This window comes from Brugia malayi (assembly GCF_000002995.4).
Source record: "Brugia malayi strain FR3 genome assembly, contig: Bm_v4_Chr1_scaffold_001, whole genome shotgun sequence".
Taxonomy (NCBI): domain Eukaryota; kingdom Metazoa; phylum Nematoda; class Chromadorea; order Rhabditida; family Onchocercidae; genus Brugia; species Brugia malayi.
In genome coordinates, this window is record NW_025062475.1 from 3006211 (window position 1) to 3024194 (window position 17984).

The 17984-nt window shown below is 27.2% G+C and overlaps 2 protein-coding genes across 2 annotated transcripts; one reads left to right on the forward strand and one right to left on the reverse strand.

Annotated features, from left to right (window-relative positions):
• Window positions 1-355: 355 nt before the first annotated feature.
• Window positions 356-4924, reverse strand: Bm9861 (replication factor A 73 kDa subunit, putative; the record flags this gene model as incomplete). The annotated part of the gene is made up of 15 exons (XM_001895100.2): window positions 356-460; window positions 704-787; window positions 1009-1122; window positions 1208-1318; window positions 1473-1597; window positions 1669-1821; window positions 1921-2092; window positions 2220-2360; window positions 2495-2590; window positions 2777-2951; window positions 3098-3188; window positions 4019-4221; window positions 4329-4416; window positions 4592-4685; window positions 4835-4924. 15 exons carry the CDS (start codon window positions 4922-4924, stop codon window positions 356-358), a joined length of 1842 nt encoding a protein of 613 aa, XP_001895135.2.
• Window positions 4925-5640: 716 nt separating this feature from the next.
• Bm3262 (Protein KIAA0286, putative) lies at window positions 5641-9723 on the forward strand (the record flags this gene model as incomplete). Its single annotated transcript, XM_043076372.1, has 11 exons — window positions 5641-5725; window positions 6058-6230; window positions 6467-6632; window positions 6819-6985; window positions 7355-7606; window positions 7709-7818; window positions 8111-8272; window positions 8394-8558; window positions 8735-8905; window positions 9483-9563; window positions 9660-9723. The coding sequence occupies 11 exons, from the start codon at window positions 5641-5643 to the stop codon at window positions 9721-9723; spliced, it is 1596 nt and encodes a 531-aa protein (XP_042932306.1).
• Window positions 9724-17984: the final 8261 nt, after the last annotated feature.

Here is a 17984-nt window from a genome sequence, read left to right on the forward strand (position 1 = left end):
ACTTCAATATAAAAAAATTTAAATGGTCTACAACCAGTTATAATTCAACACCGAAATAAAAACTATCGCTTGATATTCCAAAAAAATCATTTAAAAATTAAAAAAGAAAAATGGAGAATGCGAAGTTTCTCCCATTAACAATACTTATCCAGTTTGGTTTCAATTAAAACAGATAAAATTATAGTTTAAGGTTACTACAAGACGACTTAAAATTAGTAATAGGCCAACAGAACATCACTTTTAACGTTGCTACAACTTAAAAATTATTTCAATTTTCAAAATAAAGTACTGGGAAAACATATGTGCCGTACAAACCGAGATCTCACATAGCTAATGATGAAAAGGATTTGAATAACTACAATTCCTCCAATTTACTCACTGCTCGTGTAAGTTCATCAATATATTTGTCATAGTTGACCTCGTTAATATCGAAAACACTCCATTTATTTTTTTCTTCACCCTGTAACATACATCAGTAAAACATGTTACAGTTTGAATACAAAATGTAATTTATATTCTTTGTAAGGTTTCCGTTACGGAATAAATAGAATTTTTATTATCTGCTTATGGCAAAGGAGTAGCTATCATTTAAAAATAGCGTCAAATTAATGTCAAAATTCAGAAAAAATAACGTAAAATTCAACTTTTCCCTTAGAAAATATGAGGTATATCCGCAGGAAATTAAAAACAATTAAATAATTACATTGTAAAATTCCGATTTAGCACGAATACGGAATGTATATTCACGAAAGCGGACTGCATTGAACACCTCATTATATTCATCAAGCTGAAATTATAATGTGAAATTTTGGCCTTACTGTATCATATTTTCCCCTCAAGTTTCCATCGTTAGAGTAATGATTAATTCATTAGCATGACTGTTTTTCATAAATTCTAAGATAATAATTGAAACCGTTATAATTACTAATGATTTCCAAGCGAAAAAACAATGGAAAAATTAAATCAAAAGTCGATAAAGCAACGAAAATTAGAGGAGTCAAATTAAACCAGATTATTATCGAGTAACTGTCCAAGCTGCTCTGCATCAGTTTTCAAAAGCTTGACAGCTTTATCCTCAAATACCGTTACCCAGTGAGATCCCGAAAAGTCCGATATTTCCATCTAGAATGTTCTGCATTAAAGATGAAACTTCTCTATTGACTTCGTATGTTAATATTAAAAAAAAATAAAAATGAAAAAAACTTACCGTCATGAGAAGAACATATTTGTATTTATCCAAAGTTATGTCGCATTTTTCACAACGATACTGGTTATTTATTTCAATTACCTTCTTCTTGCATCCATTCGTACCACAGCTCTGTAATGCAATACTGATGTAGTACATTATAAGGAAATCCTTCATGTGTTTTGAAATTTTTTTTAAATAAAAGTATAGAATTTGACTTCTTTTCTTGAAATGACTTGAAATCTCGAAAATAATAAATTTTCATCAGGAAAAGAAATAATCTCACCTTGTAAAGAGCGCCATCAGCTTTCAAAGATGAGATCATTGCTGTGATATTGAAAAATGTGCCTTTCTCCGAATCTCGTCCCAATCCACAAAATTCAGATAAACAAATGATTCGGAGATCTCGTCCTGTATGATTTAATTTAATAAAAGACTGTATAAATGTATTACAAAAACTTTTTGGAATCAAAAAAAATCACCATAACTGTCTGTAGTAAGACCAGTTGTTGTCAGATTACGTGCCTGTATGGAAGGTCTTGTTTCTCGGTACCACTTATATAAATTTGCTGTTTCAGCACATTCCATGTTCAGCTCTATTCGACTGGAATTTCCGGTACTTAGACTTAAACTTCCTGAAGAAAAAAAAAAAAAAAAAAACTTTCTTGCCGGTTATTATTTTATTAAAATTAGAATTATTCCAGTTTTTGCAAAAAAAATAATAAATAACTTACCATTAAATTCTTTAACAAATGCTCCTTTTATACCAATAGTCTGACCCTCAATTTCTTGATCATATAGCCGAGCTTGTTCACCCCAGAATGTCAATGTGATTTCCGTTTCTGACGCATCAATTAGCACTATATCCCGCTTTTCCAGTTGGGCGCCTGTATTTCGTGCTGTAACCTGAAAAAACAAACATCAAAAGCTTTAACCATTTATTCCTCACATTCCAACTCATCATCTGACAGAAACTCGAATAAAAATTAAAATATGTTTAAAAAGATTACAAATTATCAACAAGAAAGCTTACTTGCATTATATCATTGACCTTTTCTACTATGGCAATGATATCGACCGATTCACCAACGTGGTTAGCCACGTTGCAAAGACGAACAATACTGAGTGAAAGTTTTGGTTGCTCAATTTTTTCACGATCCAAACACGGTGATACCTGAAACATCATTGGTAAAATAGATATTCAGAAACAAAATATTGCTGAATGAGAAATGGAAGAAATAAAATAGCAAGACAAAATAGTAACAATTGCTTATTAATAATTAATGAAATAACCAAGTAACAGAATACCTCAGAGTCGCTTCTTATTGTGATTTCGTAATCATGTCCTGTTGTATTAAAACGTTTATTCGCCTGTTTGACAGTACCGCCGGAGACATAGAACATCTTAATAAATTTGAAGCTAATTAGACAAATTAAAGTGAGTCAGCCTCTGACCAATCAAAAAAAAAAAAAAAAATAGGGTGAAGTAAGCGGTTCAAATGAATCAATATGAAAAGAAAACATTAAAGATTGAAAAATTAACACACTGAATGAGAATTATAATCTTGATTAAATAAACAAATATCATACCGATCCCTTCTGAATAATTGAGTAGAATTCTTCAGCAACATCATCAAATGCAGCAATGCGTATACAGCCGCCCTCTTCATCAGTTAATTCAAAATTGAACACTTTCATATCCCTTCGAACTGTTCTGATATTTCGTAAATCCTCCTTAGCAGTCACTACACCACAAATACGCCATCTGTAAGATGAGACATGAATACCTAAGTGTTTATAACATTAATGTAATAAGAAAATTGAAAGCATTCAGTTTACTTTTTTACTGAACATATACATTTTAATCGAATAAAATATAAATATAACCCAGATTTCACATTCAAGATTTACTTATTGACGTATGGAGTAATTAGTTTAATCGGTGTCAAGTTCTGTCCCACCAAATTGGCTAAACGACGCGACGATGAGCCACCATAACGAACTGAAAAAAAAAAAAAACGAAATATATTAAGTGAAATGTTATCAGTATATCAGTTCTGAGGATGTTATTCTCATCCAAATATTCTACTTCAATTCCAATATATTCTTTATGTCTCGAAAAGAAGAGTAAAAGACAACAAGATTCAATAGACTAGTAATTGAAAGCATAGTGTATGGAAGGAGAAATGTAGAATGCTCATTCATTAATTCTCAGACCTTCAAGTGAAAATATGCAACACGCTTTAGCGTTAAGATGACTAAAATAACTCATGAATTATCAGGTAATTCTTCTATTCGAAAGAAATTTTAAGCTGTTTTCCATGAAATGCTTTGAACATCCCCATAATACAAATATTTAGTTGTGAAGTGTAATGGCAACACATCTTCTTTAGTTGTTACTTCAAGAGTAAACCTTGCATACAGTTCGCACTGAGAGCGTTGGTTCTTATAACTAGAACTTGAAAAGTAAGTGAAAAAAAATCAATTACAGAATAAAATTAAAAGAATTTTAACGACTACAGAACATAAAAACAAATGATAAAAGAAACAGCGACACATAGAAACTTAGTAAAGCACCACTAGTGGTTTGTAAATCACTGAAGGAATTGGTGAGCGTTCCTAATAATTGAAAAAGTCGAAAATTTAATTTGCAATAAATTTATGGAATAAAATTTGGCATCTAGCACTTTGAGTCATTGCTAACCAACAGCAGTCAACATTACGTACAGTCCAGAAATGATAATTGTAATTATTAAAGAATTTCCTTAGCACTCCTAGCTAGGATTTGTAATAAAAAACTTTTTTTAAATAAAATGAAAAGCAAAGCATTACGAGGAGTATTCTGTCCCGAAGTTGAGCCACCCTTTTGGGGTGATCGAAGTTCAAGACGCGTATTATGCATATTAGCATTTGGATTTAATCCACGATAATCATTTGGATTCCCAGAATGATGTACTGGATTCCCGAAAACCGGCAAATCGCGTCCCAAAATTTCGTAATCCATGATTCTTAGCAGTGGTTTTTGAGCAGCCTTTCTTAAACAAAAAACTGCAACCTCCAAAATGAACTATCTATACATTTTTTTGAAAGGAAATACAGTACATAAGTAATTCCGGGCTAAATTTGAATTCCCAACACTCACATTGTATATTTTATGCGTAATACCGGATTACCCTGATCCAGAGCATCTGTTTTGATTCTTTCTGTTATACTCGCTTGATTAAGGCAAGCTGCAAATATCAGTGAAATAAGTTATTGATAGGAGCAATTCAGTACATGATAAAATAACTTTTCTTACTGCTTTTAGATTTAATATCAATAATAATCACGTATTTTTATTAAGCAACCCTACACTTTAACATGGCTATAGTAGTAATAACAATTAATACGTACAAAAACACATACAATTATAGCTGAACATTCCATCAGATATTCGAAACCGAAAATACTGAGCTTCTGAAGCAGATTCAGCTTGGCTGTTAACCAATGGTCTTGCTTCCTGAAGGAAGATTTTCTTCTTTTTTAATTCTATCACAATTATTTTATACAATGGGAAACACTGCCATTTCACATAAACTACAAAGGAGACAGAAATTAAAATAACCAACACAACGAAAAACTGATAAATGATTAAATTATTTAATTTACCAAAACTTGAATTACAGGTCTCTCTTCGCCAGTATTCGACTCGCATATTTCCCGGATGAAACCTCGACTAAGATCGCCAATGCCTACCATATCTTCTGAAGTTAATTTTTCACTTCTATCACTGCAATATCACTTCGAATTTAATTAAATGAGCATATGAGAAGAAACCCGTGCATATTATTTTATGGATCAAAGAGGATACTAATAGTTATAGCTTCCTAACAGTTAAAGATCAAGGTATATATTATATTACATGGGTTTAAAAATTAAAAAAAAAGATGGAGATAGGTCTAAATAACTAATACATCCATTACCAATCACAAAATGACGCCACGATAATTGTTATATCAGTTCTGAATAGTTAATACTACGCGTAAAAACGTGATCAGGCTTGAATGACGATAGTACACGTGAAAACACGTGGAATACTGACCGAGGAAAGACAAACACTAAACCACAGGAAATAAGGACATTATGCCGTTAAACAGCGCCAAGTTACTTTTAAATTCAGATATCAATTGGACGAGTAGTAAATAACAGCTAGTCCGTGAATCAATGGTGTGCAATATATTGTTTAAGTTGCATGATAAATACTTAGGTAAGTCAAGAATTTTGGCAATTTAATTGCACAGAATATATTCTTCTGTAGTTTATTTAGCTATTTCAGGCTATTTCATTATTTCGTCGATAATATCGATCAGTTATTATCTACAATAACCCAAAACGACAACAATAGAACTGGCATTTATTTTTATTTAATTTCGTCTTCGTTCTAGTCTTTATCTTTACATCGATAAATTGTAGCGATGTTGAAAAAAATGGTGCTATTACTTTTATCATTCTATTTGGTGACTGCCGATAAAGATAACTCTGACGAATGCATTACACGTGGTAAGTGAAAGCATTAGATTTATAAAGCTATAATTTGATGAAACTTCAAATTTAAATTTATTTGTTCATTTATTTTCTATTTTTTGGAGAAATTATATTTTTATAGTTTTAACTACTTACCTAATTTTCTTTAATTACTATATAATGTTGCTTCAAAACAAAATTTCCATGTTTTCTTTTTTCTTTTTTACAGTTCTTTTTTTTTTTTTTTTTTTTACACAGATGCTTAGAGCTCCAAATGGAACTTGAAAAAGTATTGAATGTTGAATATTCTTCACCATCCTCATGTGTTTACTTATAAGTTACATTCATTTATTTTTGTTTATCTTTAGAGCTTACATCATCGTACATAACAGTACCAGCGAAAGTATCTGGTTGGTCAAGTACGTCTGGCATTTTGGATCTTTATCACTGTAATAAATTTCCTCATCATGTGAAGCATATGTTCATGGATGTTTATGTTCAAATTAACCTTACTAACGAACATGCTTATCAGCTTTACCAGGCAAGCACTCATTTCACGTCTCAATCTTTAAGATGAATGCAATTTGAGGAATAAAAAATCATCTATGAAGTTGAGTCTTGACCTTCGCACAATAGATATTAGTAATACTAATTGTGGTGTTTTCTTTCTAGTATACTTTCCGCATTAAAAATAACTTCGTAAAGTAGCTATGAAATTTAGCAAAAACTTCCTTCATGCTAATTTGATATAACTTTAGTAAGGTTAAATAATTACAGGGTGAGAATTGTTCAGAAGTGTTGCAACATTATCACGACGATCAGCGTTTTTGGGGATTAGTACGACGTGTTAAGTTATTGCGTTACAAGCAGTTAAATCCATTTTCTAAAACTGTTATTGGCGTAAGCACCCGACATCCGTATGAAATCCGAATACGCGTGTGGAGTATGTTTATCTATGTTGTTTATTTTCTATTCAAATCGTTTGTAAAATATATCAAAAATAAAATTTCGAATATTAAACTGGAAGATTATTTCCAAATATATTTTACATACTGTTTACTAATTACAAAGAATCTATCGTGAATTCAAGCTTTCAGAAACTTTTTATGCCACTTAATTTCATTTTTAGAAATTAATTACATACGTGTGGCTGTATTTATTGGTAGTATAGTCTTGTTTTTGATGTCATATTCATTAGTGAAAAATGCTATTTTCTATTATACCAGCGGTTGTACGATTGGTGTTTTGGCATCACTTTTGATTGTTGGATTTGTGGTTTACCGATTGACTCCAAGGGTTCGTTTCAATGAGTTTAAGTGTCTATCACTTCTTTCGCTAGCTTTATTATTATGAGTGTAATAATATCATCATAAAAACAATGCTTTTTTTCAAAATGAGTTTCATATGGGTAAGAAAAACTCTGAACTGCGAAATTTCCGAAAACACTGGCTCTACAAACTTTTCTTTGCTGTTTAATTATATTTATTTTAAGGAATTTGAAGTAGAAATGTATATAACATTATTCTTATATTGTTGTTTTAATATTGTTAATTCCATATGACAAACAAGGTGATTCAAAATTTATGAGACCAATAGATGCTGATAGGCGAATCTGGTACGAAATGAAAATAAGATGTTGATTGAAGCAGTAAAGTTATTTTTCAGAGTTGGTTGGGAATTCCATTGATGTTCACTGGCTGGTCCGTTTCGTTCTTCTTTATTTACACCGTTTGGAAAAATCTTGCTTCTTTAGTTTTATTATATCAGAAATTTGTGGCAGCATATTTCGCTACTGTAATTTTGGTATCATTAGCAGTTTGTTATCGTTACGGACCACCAACGGACGTCAGATCTCATAATCTTGCTCAATGGACATTGCAATTGATTGCCTTGCTGCTAATATACTCATCTTGTCAAGTTGGTTACTAGTTACTTTCTTTTTGATAATGCTGTTTAAAATGGTATTTTTCTTGACTCTTGTCATTTGTTGCAACTTAGTTATTATTAGCTTTATTTTAGACAACAGATATAGCTGTTGGAGTCATTACTTTGTTACTGCTATGGTCGGTCTCAAAGAATTGGTTAATTAATATAGCATCCAGATTCATATCTATCTTCAAAGCAGTTTGGTTAGTAAATTAAAGATAAGTTATGTTAAAATAAGCTGCATAAGTTTGGAAGAATTTTTTCCCAAAACTAATAACAAATTTCTATGCATATTATAGTCAATCGGTAAAAGCTTATATAGGTAAAATTGTAAATTTCTTTTTGCTATTCAATATATCATATGTTCTCAGGCCTTGAGAAATATTCTTTTCGTACTATGAACAATGAATGAAGCATACAACTGAGATGTCACGCTTGCAAAATTTCAAGACATGTTTTAGTAATTTCCATTTTATGAAATTTTCGATATTTTAGGCTTTTTTTATTTCCTCAATGTCAACGTTTACTGACAATGGAAGAATATCGACAGCAGGGTGAGGAAGAAACTAGGAAAGCATTAGAGGAATTACGTCGATATTGTCGAAGTCCGGAAGCTGATGTTTGGAAAATTACATCTTCAGTGAGTGATCCAAAGAGGTTAGTGAACTTTTGTTATGATGCAAAAGGTTTTAATAATTATCGATTGGAGTAATCTTGATATAGGTCCACTGATTTACTTTTTTGTACTTTCTAATACTCCTTTTAATGCATTTTTCAGGTTAGCGAGCTTTGTTGATGGTATTTGTGATCATGTAAGGGAAGATGAATCTCGTCTACATGATTTAGAGTGTACAGATTTTGATGATATTTCCGATGATAGTGGAGAAGATGAATATATTGTTGCGCAGCGTTCTTATTTGAGCAACAACCATGAATCACCAAGGTAGTATTATCCATAATTTTATCAATCTTTCAAATATGCTGATTATTATGAGTTCCTCATTTGTAAAAAATGCTGCTGCTCATTGTAGTCATTGTAAATTAGTGAAGCAATATTGACATGTTAAAAATTCCAAGAATTTGATATCAGGTCAGTTTTCGTCAAACTTCATTATTTAGAAAAAGATATCAGGTTGGCACAAGCTCTTCATCTTACCTGCAGTCAGTGAACCATAGATTAAATCCACAACAGCGAAAAAAACTCACTGACCACGAAAATTTTGATGGAGATGAAAATGAATTCAGATATAACTGGCAAACTCATTCTTTACCATTGGAAAATTCTGATAGGTGATTTCTTAGTTCATTGTTTTTTCATTATTCAGGTGGTCAGTTTGGCGTTTGGCGAGACATCGTCATCTTAGGTTAAATCCGCAATGCGAAGACAACTCATTAAATGTGAACATTTTGATGGAGATGAATTCATTTTCATCTCCGTCAAAATTTTTTTTTTTTTTTTAAACAGGCTGTTTATAGACTTTGAAAACTTTTTGTAACCAATTTTTCGAGAAATCTTTTGTGTCTAATGCAGAAAAAAAAAAAAAAAAACAGTCAATGACCGCCACTAAAATGCGTACATAGCTAATACTAGTGGAATCAATTAATATACTTATTAATCACACAAAATTTGAATTTAAGTGCTGGCTGAAAGTGCTGTTCACGAAGTCCTTAATTTGTTTAATTAATATATTTGGATATTCATTTCAATAGAGTTATCTCGTCTAATTAATGGTAGCTTGTAACATTTGTCTGTACCACTCTTCGTAGCTAGTTAAAAATATATAGCTAAATGAAATGTAAAGTATTATGTCTTAGAATTATATGTGTTAGAACGAATTGAAAATGGATCTGATGAAACATTGTTTAGGAAATCTCAACATCAGCGTAATTTATGTAATAACGGACGAATCACAAATAACACTTTCCACTCATTCAGACATCGAGAAAAGTAAGTTCACTTATTTTTTATTTTACTTTCTGGGACTTCTAAATGTTAGTTTATATTTTCGAACTTTGAAATGATGGCTTTTTTTTCTTTTTGAAGTTTCCAAAGATCAAGTCGATCACCATCAGATATGGATTTCGATGAAGTGGTTCTGAGTCCGTAAACCAAGAAGTATTTAACTGATAGTATTGCAAAGTGTAAATATTGATTTTTTTTCAACACTCACATGTTAATTTTGTTGTTGCTTGCGAAATGCAGATTTTCTATAGAATGGAAAGGTATCAGTTTTCAATTCATTCTTTTACAAGAGGCTTTATGGGAGCTTTTTTATAAAAGAAATATATATGATTTTAGTTCTGATTTACTCATTCCTATGGGAAATTGTATGAGGGTTGCTTTCTTGCCTCATGAAAAGTGCATTTGTTGTTCATACTTTACTATGGTTTATAAAAAATAAACATATTTGTTTTAATTACTTATTTAAAAGTAAGTACTAAGCATTTTTTTTTACAGAATGGTGAAATTTTGCAGCTTTACATTACTGTTTCTAAAAGATTTGCTTTATACTTCCGAAAATACTATACTCAAGCATTTAATCATGTGCGTGTACTGCACGCATATGTGCGCATTTGTCCTAAATGTCTTTTATATGTGCCCAACAAATACATTAAATATACAAGGAGCAAAGGTCAACAGAACGAGTTAGAATAAAAGATCTAGACGTAGAAAGTGAGAACAGAGATCTTCAAATATGCATAAAAAAATGATTCGGTAGTCTTTTGTCTTTTCTGATAGCATCTCATCTATATTTTGTTCAAATATCTGCCATTGTATGAATTTTTTTTTTTCTTACATATACAGTTGATTGAATTTCTCATCAAATTACAATTTGGAATTCATCTAAGTGCAATTGTTACAATGAAAGGATGCAAGAAATTGATTTTTTCAACGTGCAATTAAAGTAATTGTTATAAACAGTATTATAAATTAATAGTATTTCAAATGATTGCAGAATGAACTGTATGGCAGAGTTTGCAACGTGAAATCCCGATAGTTTCAAGTTATTTTGATGCATGTAATTTGTATAAAATACAATTTTGAAATATATGACTTACCACTTTGAATTATCAAATAATTCTTACAAAATTTTGATAGGAACTTCTTCTGTTAATTGTTACAGCAAATGTTAGCAGAGCGTCATTAAAAGGAATGAATGATGCTAAAATTGATGAAATTTCTAAAATTTTTAGAAAGCATAAAATTTTCTTTTAATTTATTTAATTCAAGTAATCAATCTAAGAAACTTTAATTAGCATTGTCAATATCCATTGTTCCTTTTCTCGTATTATAAATTTGCATATTGGCAGAATATACAGGAAATAATCTCATTTTCAAAAAGCTTAAATTTCAATACTCAACAGCAGTTAGTACAGATGAAGCTTTTTGTTTGGAATTATTGGTTCATTCAAAGGAAATCTTTTGTTTTATTTAAAGAGCTATGAAATTCAAAATTTTCTATGGAATTAATTTGCTGTTAGAAAAAGTATCGAAGATGCTATCAAAATTGCTTTTTCTTCATTTTTTCTTTTCATTCTTTTTTGTTTTGTTTTGTTTTTCTTTTGTGATCATGCAATATAAATCTAATTAATCTCTTGTGAAATGTAACGGTGACATTTAACAATGAAAACAGTTTGATTTTTTGAAGACATCTGAAAAAATAAAGAAAATGATTGATTTCTGATTTGTTACTTTTACGGAAAACTTATGCTCATTTTTTTTTAAAAATATTCTTTAGCTGTATCATTTCTCCATATGGTTGTTTTAGTGAATTATCACATTCAGTGATAATAACATTTGAAATATCATAAAGAAATGATCCAATTGATAATAATGCAACGAAACAATTTGTTTAAAGTTTACGTTTATTTGCGTGACAATTATGCGTAAGTTGAACTAATTAGCAAGTCATTGCAACATTTTGAAATCAAATTTCAATATTTCAGAATGAAATAATTTCAAAATATAATTACAGTCTAATCGATAAACATTTCAAAAATAATAATAAAGGTAATTGAATCTGAAAGTGAAAAATAACCGTGGATGTGCAGTTAAGATGTAAGGGTCAAGGTTCAAAGTAGAAGATTATATCAGTGCAATGCTTAACAGAAGGTGAGCTTTTGTTTGTGTTATGCAAAAATCTTGAAATCAATTATCAAAAATGATAAATGATTATTGTGATAAGGTTATAATTTTTTGAATTAATTCTTCTTATATGTTAATACATGCATTTGTGTGCTTTAATTCTTTTACTTATCAAATTATTTTCATTTATTTTTAAAATTTCAAATTATTTGCAAAATTTCTTTTAAAAAATAAATGATAAAATTTTTAGATGTAAAAAAGGAATGTAATTGCTACAATAAGCGCTCATTCGTTTCGTTACCAATTATTTAATGAATTTTTTTTTTGTTGTTGTGATTTGTGTGTATCACATTTTTACGTCATTGACAGTACTATACTCATTGCAGATGGCAAAATAATATTGCAAATTATTTTTTTTTTATTTATTTATTTTTTGCTTACGAATTTCAGTTGACAAAAGTTTTAATTTCAATTATTATATTAAATAATATGTTGCATTGATTTTTATTCTGAAAATCAAATATTTTTGTCGTATAAAAAAATGAAATTTTTAGGATATATCTAATTATTCATTTCTTATTTTGCTAATATTATGACTGCAAATAGTTTGATTTTATTAAATTTTTCTAATATTAAATGCTACAAATGATGGGTGTATCAGTTAGTGCAAAAAAAATTACAAATATTTCAAAAATGTATACAAAAAAATTTTTAAGTGATATCTATCAATCACTTTCTCTCGATAATTTCATAAAATTTCATTTAATAGATCCCATACTGTTTTGTAATATTGTTCAATAATATTTCAATTACTTCCTTCTGAAATTTAAAATCTATCTAACTAATCAGATAATTTAAGCTAAGTTTTCAAATTTTACACAGAGTTAAGAGATTAAGAAACCATAGTTTTTATCAATTTGAAGTGATGCAATATGATAAAATTTTAAAATTGCTAAAAATGAAACAAGTTTGCATGCTGCAGATTTGATCAAATTGCAGTACTTTTGATGTTTTTTTTTTCTTTCTTTTCGCCATTAAGAGACATACAAATGACAATAATCATAAATGAAAAAATTTACGAAAGAAAATGATTGGAACATTTTTTATTGAGCTTCAATTTTTGATTTAATCCTACTGGTTTCAGTATTATTAGTAATATTTGAATTTGAACATTGAAGCGATCTTAATTTAAATCATTTTTTTTTTTTTTTTGTTTTACTGAAAGTACTTTTTGAATTTCAAAAATCATTTAAACGCATAAACGAAATAAAAAAGAAAAGTGTGTTTATATAATAAAATTATTTCGCATAAATGATAAATAGTATAAATAGAAATGATTTTAGAAATTGAAAATTTATAACTCAAATCTATTTTGTATTGCATTCATTATAATATCTTTTTGCTCTTTCTCTTTTTTTTTTTTAAAAAAAAAAACTTTCTTATCATCTTTTATGATTTTAAATTACAATTTAAGTTTTTAAATTTTTGTAGAATGTTATCATAATAATATAAAAAGTTATTCGTTGCTTTCTTTTTTTTTTCTGATATTTATCAACTTTTCTTATTTCACTGAAAAAAAAAAAAGTATTTACCTATTACATTTAATAATAAATAAATTCTATTGAAGAGAACAGGATGTCTAAGTGAGCAAAAAAAAAAAAAAAAAAAAAAAAAGAGAATTACTACGCTTTTCAAAAAAAAAAAAAAAAAAGGATAATTTAAATTAATTACTCAATGTTCGATGACACAGAACAGGGAGGAGTGGAGTACAGTACAGTACTGTACAGTGACGGGGGTCTTATTTCAGAGAACGGAAAGAGATGCGCAAATGTCATCATTTATTAATTGGAATGTACCGTTCGCTTCTCTTTTTCTATTTTACTTTTATAAATATGAAAAAGTTAAAAAAAAAAAAAAAAAAACAACAATGCAAAACCAAATGAGAAATTGTTTTCATTTTCTGTAAATATTAAAAATTCTCCAATTGAACTATCTTAGTTTTTTTTTTTTTTTTTTTTTTTTTTTTTACATTGAATCCGGTACGGATGAACAGATCGGAATTTCTTTTCTCATAATTATCATTATTATTTCGGAATGAAATTTACAAAAAGAGACATTAAATAAGTGTGCGTGTGCGTATGTGTGTGTATACGTACGTGTGTACGTGAACGATAAATGAAATTTGAGTAAATTTCTAAGCAAAGCACAAAATTCAAATGATAATATTAATCATATTGGTAATGTTTTTTAGTAATTTGTTTTAGATGAAGAATGCATTCAATAATTTATGATATAATATAAATGTAACAGAGAGATAGTAGACAACACTGATCATTAAAATAGCATGGAATATTGGTGACAGTGACAATCTCGAATTTAATCATTACGATATTATCAATTCAGTAATAATTCTTATCATTTTTATCTTTATATTTATAACGAATTCATTGTAATCTAATACAATGCTATGCTTTTATCAATCTGAAATATTCATTTCAATTGTTTTATTTTCTTTTGTGGCAAAGGAAATTACATACAATATTAATAAATCAAAATTTTATTTGCAGTTTGAATTTTAAGTGATTCAAAAAAAAAAAAAAAAAATCAACAATTTTTAATATCAGAAGAAAAGGCGAGAAAACAAAAAAACATATTACTTCAAGAAATGTCAATTAAATGAGATGAAATGAATTTGATCTGAAATAATAAAAACAATTTTTTTTAAAAAAAAGAAAGCGATAAAAATATCATTTATCAACACAAGTAAAAATTGAACATATTATCCAAAATATGAAATATTTGTATTAAAAAAAGAAAGAAAATAGAAATTGATATGAATATGAATAAAATATTAAGGAAACAAGAAAATTCATATAAATAAAAATTAAATTACCATTTAAAAATTAATAAAATGTTTTTTACAAAACATCAAATTAAAAAAAAACGATAAAAAATTTCCTGACAAAAAAGAATGTTTGATTTGTAATTTGAATGCAATTGATAAAATGAGATTATAAAAATTATTTCTTAACAGCTACATATACATTTATAAAGAGAGAGAGAAAAAAAAATTAAATCTCTTTATTTATTATTTGTTTGAAAAATAAAACTCAAATTTTGAAAATTTATAAAATAATTTTTTTTTTTTTTGATTGTTGGTTTTCTGTAGCTTTTAAGAGTACAAAAATCAAAAATAAATTTTTTTTATTTTTTTCTTGACATTACTTAAAATTTAATATTACAAAAAAATAAATATTAGACTATAATTAAACCTATAACTAAATAATAACAATGTGATCAATCGATATTGTCATTTTTAAACTATTTATTACGATCACCTCATTTCTAATCTTCTTTTTACTTCCTTATTTTTTTTATTTGAGACTTTTTTTTTGTTTTGTGGTGAATAGTTGTAAGATTAATTCCAATTTAAAAATTTTAGTACTTTTGAATTAATGAGTTGTAGTAGAAATGAATGTGAATGAATGTAAAAAGAATGATTTATTTGTTTATAAAATCTAACTTAAATGATTTAAAAATTCTTTTTTTTTTGTTATTTTAGGAGTATTTATTGTGATAAATTATGCTTTCAATTGATTGACATTTACAATTTTAGCTTTATTTTTAATTAGCCTTCGATATTAAACTTTTCCTTTCTTTTGTGTAATTATATTCAACTTAATTTAAAGAAAATTTTTTTCCCAATTTCTTCCTTTTTTTTTTTGCCATCAATCATTTTGTGCAATTTTTCTTCTTCTCTATTGATTGATACTTTGTTATCTTTAATCATTTATCATTCGTTTATCAGAGCTAAACATTTGATATGCACCTGCAATTGATAACATGAAGCTATCATATCACTGGAAATGAAATGATTCATTTAAATTCTTGGATTTTGTTTGAAAAAAAAAAACAACCTTTCAATCATTTTGGGTGTAACAATTTACCTATCTACTAGTATTCAACTCTTTGCAGTATGGCTGATAGTGATAGTGAAAATTAAATTTTTGTACTGTTTGAAAGGAAACTATAAATTTTTGTGAGTGCAAAAATATGTCACCAATATACAGCTAATAATAAACAAATCAACTAAACTCTTTTTTACAAAAAAACAAAACAAAAAACAAGAAAAAAACACTACAGTACAACTTTATTTTAAAAAAATAAATTTCTACAAATTACAATAAATTCAGTTATTTTGATTTGATAGCTTAATTACATTCAAAAAGTATTATTACAGCTTTTCCTAATTATACCTCGAATGAATGCTATTATTATTATTATTATTATTATTATTATTATATTATTATATTATTATTATTATTATTATTATTATTATTATTATTATTATTATTGTTATTATTGTTATTATTATTTCTTATTATTACTACTATTATAATAGTTTCTACAAATTACGATAAATTCAGTTATTTTGATTTGATAACGTGTTAACACGTATTTCTCACTTCCGAAAAAAAAAAAATTCATAGAAATTTAGTTCGGAAAACTGAAAGTATTAGATGCTAGTAGTGAATGGAAAAGAAAATGTAGTTTTTTAGTAAGCAATCGATTAATTATATTTTTCACATAAATGAATTTCTAATTTTTTTCTTTTAATTTTTTTCTTTTTTTTTTGTTTGACACGAGCGAGTTTTTATGGAAGAATTTTTTTCGATTAATGAATTAAAATAAAATTTGTGACAAGTGCGCAGTAAATACTTCAATGAGCGCACAAAACTCGATCAAATAAATAGTAAATAAACAAGACAAGAAATTATGCAAAAAAAAAAAGAAAACTTAATTACATTCATTTCTTCATTCAATTATCCGTTTAAATTTTATTGCATTCAAATTGGTAAGAATTTTTTTTTTTTTTCTTGAAAATTCAAAATGAACATTTACATAGCAATATCATTAGAAAAAGCTTGTTGAAATATTTTAAAAAAAAAAAGAAAAATGCGTCATCAAAACAAGCAAAAATTTTTAAATTGATTTTAGTGCCTGAAGCTATTATCAGTTATCATAGATTTTTTTAGTGTTAAAAATATATGAAGTATAACTTCTGATAAGTTAACAGTTTTTGTACATTTCAATCCAATGCTTTTACAATAAATGCTACAAAATCTTCTCAGCTTGTTAGCATTTTCATTCTATCATAAAAAAATTAGTATTATATTTTAAAAAATTTTTAAATGCTGTTAAAATTCAAAAAAAAAAAAAGAGGAATTTGTTAATTTTGATAGATTCACTGTATTAATAATTAAAGTTGAGTAAAATTTGCAAATAAAATAACTCATTGAAATTTAAATTTATTTAATGTTTTCGAACTTTTTGTAAAGTTATATATAATGAGCAACTATAATCATTATTTTAAAATTAAATTATGAAAAATTAGTACTCTCATAGAATTTTCTCATCCCATACATTTAATTTAAAATGTGAAACTTCAAAAGTTTACCAATTAAGCAAATAATACTTTTAACTTACAGCAAATGTCAATTTAATGTAAAACTTGCAGCAATCTATGAAATTACTTAACTTCTTTTTTTGTTAAAAGTTTATCAAAAAGAAAAAAAAAAGTTGTGCTGAAGTTTCACTTTTAAATTAACTTAATTTGTTTGAAACTTTTTTTCTTGTTTGTCATTCCTTTGTTATCACTTTTTTAAAAAAATTATTTCAGTTATTATCTTAAGGAAATAGACCTAATATAATGAAATTTTCAATTAATATCTTAAAAAAAAAGATGGATTCCACATAATGAAAGTTTTTTTGTTTAAAAAAAAATTGTTTGTTTGATATTAATGTTTATTTGTAGAAAGACGAAAATGAAATCTTTGTTGTATTCTATATAACAAATAATTTTTCGCTTTTTTTTATGTCCAATTAATCTATAATTTTATATTAGAATAACAAGAATGAATTTTATAGAAAAAAAAAAAAAAAAAAGTAGTAGAATTAATCATTACACCGTCTGATTGCTATGAATTTTTACCATTAAACATTTTATTATTCAACAAACACTCATTTAAAATTTCATTTCATATTGCATAAATTTATTATTGTAAGGAAATTTAATGTTAGCTAAAATTTGTTTGAAAAAATATAAATATTACAATAAAAATAGATCAGTTTGTATAGATTTAAAAGTTATTTTTGAACTTTCAATGAATTAAATGGCATTGCATAGTTTTTTTAATTGGATCACAAAATTTGTGTGTAATTTGTAGCTTTAAACTGTCACTCTGTCACATTTTTTCATTTCAGTTAACTTCTGTCAAACTC